The sequence below is a fragment of the Dendrobates tinctorius genome, unplaced genomic scaffold, assembly GCF_039654945.1.
Source record: "Dendrobates tinctorius isolate UK_male_01 unplaced genomic scaffold, ASM3965494v1 ptg000046l, whole genome shotgun sequence".
Classification (NCBI taxonomy): Eukaryota; Metazoa; Chordata; class Amphibia; order Anura; family Dendrobatidae; genus Dendrobates; species Dendrobates tinctorius.
This window is the reverse complement of record NW_027361714.1, coordinates 17,854,963-17,866,946: the sequence shown is the minus strand read 5'-3', so window position 1 is coordinate 17,866,946 and position 11,984 is coordinate 17,854,963. Positions and strand designations below refer to the sequence as shown.

At 38.6% G+C, this 11,984-nt stretch overlaps 1 protein-coding gene across 1 annotated transcript in view; it reads right to left on the bottom strand.

Annotated features, from left to right (window-relative positions):
- Positions 1–1,304: 1,304 nt before the first annotated feature.
- CLVS2 (clavesin 2) overlaps positions 1,305–11,984 on the bottom strand; it is a 116,276-nt gene continuing 105,596 nt past the window's right edge. Inside the window, exon 5 of the mRNA XM_073575746.1 lies at positions 1,305–11,317. Within this exon, the coding sequence (XP_073431847.1) occupies positions 11,227–11,317 (91 nt within the window). The 3' untranslated portion in view covers positions 1,305–11,226. The remainder of the gene's footprint in view (positions 11,318–11,984) is intronic.

The following is an 11,984-nucleotide window of genomic DNA, read 5'->3' as shown; positions in this document are numbered from 1 at the left end:
GAGATGTGTCTGCCTGTCTTCTTGCGCATGTGGTCTGATCATTCTTTGTCTCCCCTCTCGGAACCGCTTAGAGAATCCAGGATTACACAGAATCTGTGCTCACCAAGTCACACACCACTTCCCGTTACCTCACTTACTGTCACAGATGGGACGGCTAATCCCGGAAGAGGGACAACACTCTCAGACACACAATCAGACGGAAGGACAAACACAAAAACTGACTGCCCTCTGTAACTGGGATTTCTGTCTCAGACCTTGTGCACAGTGCTAGGGTTCAAAGAGGTGTCTGCTTGTTTCTTGCACCTTCGTGGTTCGACTATGCTATGCTCTGCACTTGAGACTCTAGGAGCACACAAAACCTTGCGCTCAACTTACCACAGGTCACCTCCTCTCCCTCCTGCTTGCTACGACACAGGCAGAACTCAGATAACGGAGAACAGTGCTGACACACTCAAGACAAGAGACACACACATACAGGCTACAGGCAATCAAACACGGTTTGCATTCCTCACAACCAGTAGCCGTGGGTTCTTTAGGGCCACCTGGGGTATGTATCCCACACCCTACCGTGTCAGGGATCACAAATCTCTGACAAACACGAGTATAGAACTACACAGGATAGCTCAAGTACTACAAGTACTACAGCTTCATAAGGAAATCAGCAGACTTATCGTGTTCTCATGGAGGTGATCAATCTGAGTCGAGCCACACTGGATGTTCCCCCTCGATCCAAGTCGGGTGTCGATGTCTGGTGAGTGCACCTCCTCAGTGTCCCCACAGTGGGCGCCAAGAATGTGGGGGTAATCTCTTAAAATGAGATTGAAATAATTCCCTGTCCCTGACCTAATAAATATGCATAAGGAAAGTATGCATTGGACACAGAAGTCAGATATATGCTCCTTTCCCAGCAGCGTCACACAATGTTCTGAACAGCCAGTGTCAGTCTATGATAGATCGATGATAACTCCATTCCATATATGGTGCCTTCTGTGTGTCTCCACTTTCACATTCCAAAGATTCCTTCCAGGGCATTTTCCCAGGACACAAACGCCATCTTTGTCACATCATATCTGAACTAGCTTATATAAGGTTTAATAACTGATTTCATTAGCCATTCTCTCCTTCACACCAACAAAAGATGAGGGAGCTCAGGCTAGAGAATACGTTTTCTAAATCAGTCAACGCCTTTTATCTGAACGACTAACCATCGATTCCCAGATTTGTCATTATCTCTAGAATGCTTGATTTTTTTTTCAGAAGAAGCAGCTGCTATATTTAAAAAAAAATATTTCAAGAGACAAAAATTTGGCAGAATGCTCATAAGTTTATTCTTGATAAAATAAGTTAAATAAATACAAATAAATAAAATAAAATATTTCTCCTAACATTTTCTGTTGTATTTAAACAGGTCATTGCAATTTTTGTAAAAATATTCCTTTTCAGTTAGCATGATTCACAAGCATTACACAAATGTCAGCTATTACATGAATACTTACAATTGTAAAAACCAAATAAAGACACAGCCCGTTTGTGATGTTTTTTGCTAGAAAGAGTGGACATTGAGAGGTTTTGTGCAGAAGACTGTATCGCGGACTGTGACTAAAGCACAACGAAGGACTGATGAGCTTTCCCCGAATGTCAGGCAAGTTTAGACGCATCTATTTCGGGATATTTCATGTCCATTTCGCTTCAGAGCCAGCTCATTTTTACTAATAGGATGTGTTTAACATTAAATATAGAAGACCTTTGCACAGAACCAAAAGCTGCATTTGTACATGGTAAAGTCTATATAAGTAAAAGTGATGTACTACTTTATACTTGCTTAAACCCAAGTAACTGCATTGACTGCTTTTATCCCAATATATGTCTGTTACATATATCACTCCATTTATGAGTAGGAATAACTGGGGTAATGGGGAGGAGAGAAATCATCAAATTTTTCTCACCTGTATTTTTTTGGTGCTGTCAACATAATACGGGCACCAATACGGCCACGATTTTGCTGGATTCTTATGAGGGCCGGGAAGAGGTTAAAAAAAAGACTATAGTCACACATCTTAGGCCATCACCTGACTCTTTAAACCACCTCCACCACAGCTTTCCTGGTCCTCCACGTAGATCTTTGTTTTTTTTTTGGCCGCCACTGAAATTAAAGAGATACAACACCTCCCTCCCATCATTTTTTCTACTAACAAGTGTTTGTTTATTATGCTTTTGGGTATGGATTGACCTCACTCAAAGCATGATAAACATCTTTTCATTGTCAATTTCAAAAACTGGCATGGAATGTTATGTAGACCAAATCAAACCTGATGACATATTTTCGACAAATGTGTATAAACCCAATTTTGGGGAAACTCTTTAGTTGTCTATCTATCTATGCTATTGGACCAAGAGAAACTTTCTATTGAAATGTGACCTCTGCACTTTCTCTCCTCCATTACCCAATTACTCCTCTTCACACGAAGTGGGTCTTTCCACAGAAGAGCTACATTGGAGGCTCTATGTTGTTTTAATATATGTACAAGGCATTTAATACTGGCAAAAAGATGCCATCACTTGCCATTTTTTTTCCTTCCTCTATACTCACATAATAAATACAAAGAGAGACTTAGTTTACACAAGCTCTGGGGAAAAAAATACATATTTGTTAAAGCAAAAATTAAGGACAGCGTTTTTTTTCGTAAGGATGGCAGCACAGAGACGTTTTTGTACATGAAATATTTATAATGTATCGGAGAAATGGAGCGTCAGCAAGAGTAGGAATCACTCAGTTACCATAGTTACACTCTAAGGCCCACTGTTTCTCTGGAGTATGTCTCGTCGTCATATAAGACAGCCAGTGTGTGCAGAACGTGCCATAATATAACGTAGAATAAGGGTTCAGAAGCCAAATGATGTTTTATTTCTTCATCCCACAATAATCAGATGGATGATAAGATCTTAGATGTATGATGCTTGGGTTTGCTTTTGGATTGTATGCACAGTATGAGTCTCCATGTTCGGTGGTGTTCTGTTCACAACACATGTACAAATTAGCCAGGATTAAATACTATATTACTCATTAACAATCTTCAGGTTGGTTTTTCTACTTTGTGAACATATAACTCAGATATAGCTGAATTCATTCTGAAATATACAGTCAGTCATGAGTTATAGGTAAGCAATTGCTATTCATGGAAATGTGCATGGATAAGCGAATCTTATCGATGCAAATGGAAACTGTGTCCAATTTTTAAAAATTTGCTGAGCCCATTACTTAGAACAATTTGCAATTTGCTTTGCGCAATCCGCTTAAAATTGCTACTGCCACATTGCATAAAATTAAAACAGCCAAAAAAAGAAATCATGACCTTGGGCGTGGCTTGGTGAGATTTCCCATAATGCCTTGCAGCTATCATATCCAATCAAGCCCATCCAATCAAAAGGGACTATCACAGTCTGTAAAAAATCCTAAGTAGGGAATGGAGCAGTCATTTGTTTGATGAATTCATGTAGCTAGCAACAAAGCTTGTGGATTAGCCATAAAGAGAGGTAAAAAAAAAAGCCATAAAACCTTTTCAGCTTTAAAAACACTGCAGTTGTAAAATATTGGTGCAGATGTGTAATCATGGCAAAGCAAAACAACTCGGCTTCAACATGTGAACGCAAGCTAAATATTGTGTGTGTGACCGCACAACTATGAAGAAGATTATGTGAATTTGGTGAATTCAGATTTTAATAGATTAACTCATCTCTAAAAAAAAGATTAATTATTTCATGACCAAAAAATGTTTTGGAAGGCCTCTCATAAGGAATAGCTTTCATACACATCGACAACAGGCATATAGTCCATTTTCAGCTACTGTTTACCTATTTGGCGCATATACAATCACCAATAAATCACTAGTAGAGGTGTCCTATGGCAACTATTGCATTTTAGAGCCTATATCAGCTAGCAATTTCTCCCCTAAAGCTTAACTCTCGCATTACATAAAGACATTTTTGTTATTTTCATGTAGTTCATTTTTATAGCAGAAATACCCAACTGCAATTACATATGTTATTCAAAAATATTCACAAATTTCTGTCATCTAGAACTAAATAACATAGCCTGCAGAATATAACAAAAGTGAGCTACAGGGTGAAATGTTTGTGTATTAAGGGTTTTTCAGGATGACAAAAAAGTCTGCCATCATTCTATTTGACTACAGACTGCCCAATCGTTACAGTGTGTGATACACTCACTATAACGATCCCCCTGTATGAGTGGCCACGTGACCATATGTAGGCTGTATGCTGACTAGCTTCTACTGCATTTTTCTTAAAAGAACATCATCTGCCTGCTTGCACGGTCATACCGGGGGATCATGACAGTGTGTGCATCACAACCCAGAAAACACTTTTATTTGCAATAGAGCCTAACTTTTTTAGGTATATCAAATTAGATGTATAAGTGTGCAATTGTATGAACACACTAATGTTTTATATCAGCAATGCAGCAGGCAAGTGGCATACAATGATACATCAAGTGAAATAAGTAGTGAACACATCAGCATTTTTCTAAGTAAATATATTTCTAAAGGTGCTATTGACAGAAAATTCTCTCCAGATGTTGGTAACAACCCATCCAATCCACGCAGGCAAAAAAATCAAACCATAGATGTCATGTCGATAAATATAATTATGTGCATTAATGAGATTTGACACAGGGAAATAGTATTGAACACATGAAGAGGTGCAAAAAGCCATGGAAAGCCAAGACACCACTTGAAATCTACGAGTAATTAGAAAGCAATTCTGCCACTGAAACGTAATATCAGTTGGATCAAGTGATGGCCTATAAAAAAGGTGAATCATTACCAAGGTGCCACACAAGAAGCAGCTCATGATGTGTAAGACCAGTGAGCTGTCTCAAGATCTTTGCAACCTTACTGTTGCAAAGCATACTGATGGCATTGGTTACAGAAGAATTTCTAAACTACTGCATGTTCCAGTGAGCACTGTTGACGCCATAATCTGGAAGCGGAAAGAACATAATTTCACCATAAACCGGCCACGACCATGTGCTCCCCGCAAGATTTTAGACAGAGGAGTGAAAAGAATTATCAGAAGAGTTATCCAAGAGCCAAAGACCACATGTTGGGAGCTACAGAGATACATGGAATCAGCAGGTACAATTGTTTCAAAGAAAACTATAAGTAATGCACTCAACCTAGATGGCCTGTATGCATGGTTACTACACAAGACTCCATTGCTGAACAAAAAGCATGATCAAGCAAATTTAGAGTTTTCTCAACAACATTTAGAATAGACCGTGGAACATTGAAAGACTATAGTCAGATAAGACCCAAATTGAACTCTTTGGATGATATAATGCACATCATATTTGAAGGCCAAAAGGTACTGCGTATAACCCCAAAAACACAACATCAACAATGAAGTTTAGAGGTAGGGCTGTTTTTCAGCATACGGTATTGGTAAACTTCATATAACTGAAGGATGAATGGCCAAATCTTCCGAGACATTCTTGATAAAAATCTGCTGACATCTACCAGGATGATGAAGATGAAACAAGGGAGGAAATTTCAGCAAGACAATGATGCCAAACACATAGCCAAGTAAACCCTCAACTGGTTTCAAGAAAAAAAAATAAAGCTGCTAGAATGGCCCAACCAATCACCTGACCTAAATCCAATAAAAATGTATGCAAGGAAGTAATCTCAGAGTTCACAGGAGACCACAGATCCTTCAGGCATAGAATAGTATTTACTTAGAAGAATGGGCCAAAATCACACCTGAGCAATGCATGCTCACCATCAAAGGCTTTTGTACGAAGTATTAAATACATTTCAGTAAAAATTTTCAATATTTTTTCCCTGTGTCATTTCTCATTATTACACATAACTCTATGTGTAATACTCTATTTATGGACATCTATGGTTTGATTTAGCTGTCTGTGTGAATTGGATGGGTTGTTACAGATATCTGGTGAGAATTTCACATGAACAGCACTTTTAAAAATATATTTATATTTTGAAAATTGTTGACGTGATCAATACTTATTGCACCCGCTGTATGCTGACTGCATTAGAGGTGCACACACTGTAGACCTTAGATATTTTTTGGCTATATACTTGTTCAGCTGACAATTAATTCTTCCAACGCTCCTGTAAACATGAAACTTAGAATCACAAGAACATTCATGCACTATTAAAAGCAAGAGGGGAGAAAACCTCTGCCAGACTCCTACAGTGGCTGCATATGTTCAGGGAGAACAGAAGGGTAAGGCATTTAAAGTTAAACTGCCTGATACTTCTCTACCCTCTAGCACCATTCAACATTTATATAGTCGGTCATTCAACTGTATGAACTGGCAAGTGTAAATCCGGCATAAGCTCATATTAGAATGAAACCTAATGCTGGCTACAACATTATTATTCCTAGTGATCTCAGTGACAGAGCTGAGCAAATTTATTGGAGTAGAATTGAATTCTACTTAAATTTTACAAAAATATATTTTTGTTTTAGAATACAAATACTGTAGTTTTGTAATTAATTCTGAAAGTACCATAGAGAGCTACCAAAACGTAAACTCTCTGGCCTCCTCTGCTGCTTGCTTTCCCCAGTACGGTCCTCAGTGCCTATCATTACTGCTGCCACATGCTGAAACCCTGGGCCTTTTCAAGCTAGATCAAGACTTCTAACCACAACAAGGCCTGCGACTACTCTGCGCATGCTCATTGTATGGCATATAGAGGCCCAAAGTTTCAGCTCACTGCGGCAGTAAGAGGCACTGGGGACTGTATGGGGGATGGCCAGAGAGGTGATTGGTAAGTTTTGTTTTCTACATCTTATGCTTGTTATGGTCTGAGGGCATTAGATTCCAGAGCATAATAAAGGTAATTAAATTCACAGTGAATCCAAGCAATTTTTTGAATTCGAATCTCATCATATCCTTTCATTTTTACTAACTGAATCTGATTACAATCAAGCCATACATTTCTCAAAACATATGTGCACCATTGCCATGAAAACATTTTCAATTAACATTTCTGCCACTAACATAAAAATGTACAATATTTTAATTCAAGGCCAGTGACATGTTTTTCTTTGTTTTCTTTCATTTTCAAAAAATTGCATTGGTAAATCAGGGTTCACCTGAGCGCACAACCATTATGTCTTCTTTTACATTGTTAGTTTATTGTTGGATCGGTAATGGAGTCACTTTTTATTTTGTGTAGATATTGAAAAGACCAGCTATCCCTTCACCTAATATCGTATTTTGACTATTTAATTTCTTTGTTATATTTTTACTATATATCTTTATTAGGCAGGTGTCACACTTGCGAGAAACTCGGACAAGTCTCGCAAGTCAATACCGGGCACTGCCGCCGGCACTCGGATCGGGTCGTGCCACTGCATGTATTTTTATGCAGCTCAACGCTTCATTTCTGAGTGCCGGTGGCAGTGATGGGTATTGGCGTGTGAGACTCGTGCGAGTTTTTCGCAAGTCTGATCCCCGCCTCATACTGTTTGTTTCATAAAAAAGTGGGAGCTTGGCACAGCATCACTGTATTATGATAACTACAAATGATGATGCTGTCATATGACTCTGTGTATAACTATAATACAATTATGATAAACACGGGGATATTTTCTAAGTTAACTGCACTAGAATTTTGGTGCAATTTGTCTCAGTATGATAAGGGTGTGGCTTCCCAAAACAGAGCAAGGACTGATATGTGCTCTAAAATTCCAAAAGTTTAGCTCAAATTATTGAAACACAATAAACCAATCAGTAAGTGCCGTAAACTTAGGCAAAGTGGTCAAAATGTCCATCTACAAGTATTATAATGATTGCCTCATAAGTTTCCTTAGGGGGTCTGCATTTTAATAAGACATCCACTTTAAGACCTATCTCCAATTACATATACAAGCCCTAAAACCTCCCACTCAGTATATAGATATTACATACAAGAATGGAAATACCATTGGTGCAACCTGTGCAACCATGGCCTAAGATGTAAGATGGGCCCACTCCCACCTCCACATCAGGTGGATGTGAGCATAATGAGCATAATGAGGAGTTATTGGCCTGCAAATGGCCCAAATATTGTTCTTGCAAAGAGGCCTTCTTCTTTCTGTGTCTGCTCCTGATTACATGTCTTACCATTTTTCCTACAATGTTTTCCAACTAACTGTGTGGGAAACATATTGTTTCATTATCTTAACAGTTCAGGATCAGGCACCAATAAACAATCTATGAGGTATGTCTTTTTTTCTCCAATTCTATATTAATGACAGAAAGACAACAGTCTGCAATCCCAACATTGTTTGTGAGGTCTAGAGGTAAATTGTGATCTTCTCTTTTGCTACGACTACCTCAATGTGTACGTGCACTGAAATGGTCACCAAAACAGTAAAGTGATGGCAAACCTGGAAGCTGGACAAAACAGACTGCAAAGCGTGCCCTTGTACAAGCACATTGAGCTACATTGTGGACCATACCAATGTACAGGTGCAGTGTTAAGACTCTATACAACATCATAATATAGTTATGTGCATGAGAACTTACACATGTATTTATATATTCACTATATATTCATTCGTTCCAGGACAGCTGAAAACGCAACCATCCGAAGAGCGGCAGATATAGTGCAAGTGTCTTATTCTAATAGATCACTTTCACAAAACCTTCAATGCACTGGACAGTCTACTCAACAAGTTTCTCGCCCCAGAGCGCAGCAGAATCTCTCAATGCAGAAATGGAAGATGCTGCACAACCTCTCTAACTCTCCAGTCACTACACTAGTGCCACTTGTTACAAAAGAAAATTTGATGCCAGTTCTGGTCAAGCCATTAAAAACAGCTCCTCTGAAAGTACCACGTAATAAACAAATACAGCTATAGTACTAAATATGATGGATCCCAAGTAGCCTTCCAAAATACTGATAAAAACTAATCCAAAGTATCCAAAGTATTGGAGGTATCCAAACCACAGTACATCAGTCATCTTCTGTAGGAATACACCAGTATTTGCTTACCTATTGGTGTTGTGAAAATAAATATGAAACAAAACACATATGGAATATACACAATCACAGCATATATTAAGAAAGAAATGCTATTGAAAAATAGTGCACACATTTTGTAGAAATTGATTTTTTTACAACTGGTGACTTTAATTTGTTCAAATAGTGGAAATAACGCTTGAAAATGTTGAAAACCACAAGATACAATAGCTACCAATGACAAAATGAATGCACCATATACAAATAACTAAAAGAAGGCGATATGACAACATCTCCTCTATCCATCCCATAGAATATAATACTCATCAACAAAGCAGTGAAGAACAGTTTGGACACTGACCAAAACCACAGTAAAAACACAAGTGTGTAACTTCGGCTAAATTTAGAGTTTGATGGTTGCTTATTGTCTGTGAACACATCAACCTTTAATAATCAATGTACAATACTGAAGACGTAACTAGTATCCATAATGAAAGAGTTGCTTTTTTTGAGAAGCACTTTCTTTTTTAACAAATTCATCTGAGATTCCAAAAATAATTCTAATCCATGGCACTGGTTTATAAACTCCATGATCCAAATCGAAAAAATAATACTGATAAATGTAAAAAATAAAAAAAGCTAAAGATATATGATAAGGAAATCTATCAGCGCAAATTTCAATAACAAACCAGTTTGGCACATTACAAATAGGCTTGGTTCTTTCATCTTTTAAAGCCTTCGTGCTTTTCTGTGACATCTCCTGCAAACAGAAATAAATCTACCGTCTCCCAGATTTAAATAAAGCAATTATATAATGAATACTGATGGGAGAACGTTCTCGGAAAACTTCTTATCTGAGCATGCTTGGGTGTTATCCAAGTATCTGGTAGTGCTCGTATATTATGTGCTAGTCCCCACGGCTGCATGATCTGCGGCTGTTAGACAAAAACACAAGTAGGGATTGCCTATTTGTTAGGGAATCCCCATGTGTGGAGGCTGCTTGTTTGTTAGGTAATCCCAGCATGTGTGGAGACTGCCTGTTTGTTAGGGAATCCCCAAATGTGTGGAGGCTGCCTGTTAGGGAATCCCCGCATGTGCTGAGGTTACCTGTTTGTTAGGGAATCCCCGCATGTGCTGAGGTTGCCTGTTAGGAAATCCCCGCATGTGTGGAGGCTGCCTGTTTGTTAGGGAATTCCAGCATGTGTGGAGACTGCCTGTTTGTTAGGGAATCCCTGCATGTGCTGAGGTTACCTGTTTGTTAGGGAATCCCCGCACATGCTGAGGTTGCCTGTTAGGAAATCACCACATGTGTGGATGCTGCCTGTTTGTTAGGGAATTCCAGCATGTGTGGAGACTGCCTGTTTGTTAGGGAATCCCTGCATGTGCTGAGGTTACCTGTTTGTTAGGGAATCCCCGCACGTGCTGAGGTTGCCTGTTAGGAAATCCCCGCATGTGTGGAGGCTGCCTGTTTGTTAGGGAATTCCAGCATGTGTGGAGACTGCCTGTTTGTTAGGGAATCCCTGCATGTGCTGAGGTTACCTGTTTGTTAGGGAATCCCCGCACGTGCTGAGGTTGCCTGTTAGGAAATCACCACATGTGTGGATGCTGCCTGTTTGTTAGGGAATTTCCGCATGTGTAGAGGCTGCCTGTTTGTTATGGAATCCCTGCATGTGATGAGGCTTTCTAGCAGCTTCAAATCATGCAACCGCAAAAACTAGAACATAATATACAAGAAACCCCAAGATACTCAGATAACACCGGAGCGTGCTCGGAAAAGACGTTATCCGAGCACATTCACACATCACTAACAATGAAACATCTTTATGCTATATTCAGAATAAATTGCAGCGTGGTGGCTGCTATATGGCTTCATAGAAAAGGATGGAACCTACTATAATAATATACTTTGTCTTTCATGTTTTTATGCATTACACAACTTTAAATATGGATTGGTGGAACATCATTTTTCATAGAAGTGTTTGAATGGGCATTCAGAAATCTACAGAGAGATACTTTGGATTTTATTTACAAACCACAAGTTGGCACTTACAGAATAGAAGCAATAATCGGTGGCCCCCTTCACACTTGTACAGTAGAGAAAACCTTTTATAATATTACATTATGCAACAATAACATATGATACATTTCCACTTGGTACATTCCTGTAGCGTGTTTAGTTATTTTTGGGAAATGATCCTTCCTCCTCTGAATCATGAGCAATGCAGAAATCCCACTAGTCGAGAGACAGTAAGGGCTGCTGTGTGTTGTCATCTTCATTTTTGACATTGTGTTTTAACACCCCAGGATCCACTACTGACTGAGATCTGGAAACCAAGAACAAAACAAAAAAAAGAATAATTTTTAGATTCGTAGCACAATGTTCCCAAGGGACAATGTCTTGACTTTCAATAATGTCTATTATTTGCAAAGGAAAACATTTCATATTGATACATACATATTCATACCCTGGAAGGAGCAGAGCAACACTACACGCTACAATGGTCCTTAGCTGTTCCTTATTCATATGCATGTTGCTAGGCAAAATGAGATACTATGCTCTGAGAATTCAAACATCCCTCTTGCATTCTACTAGAAAAACTATATTTAGGTCTATTAATTAATACATTTTATCTATTATGAATAATAATAATCTAGGCTACGCTATTTATACTCTATTGAACATACTTTGACATTTATTTATTCCACACCTACATATGTCTTCTTATTTAAAGCGGATCACTTATCAAATTTCCCAATGCAAACTGCATACATTAATAAATAGATCTGTTAGGCTGATGAAGCTGGTGTACTTACTTTGTGAATCTGTGATAGAATGGGTATTGTGAAGTACCAACTAGTGGTGTACTGAGGAATAGGTGTGTATAGCACAGGCAGAAGTCTGTTGCGATCTGATTTCAGGACAGGTTGCTGGATCTTGTAGTCTCACAAACCTGTATTTTTTAGTAATTGGCTGGATTTAAGGTTTACCAG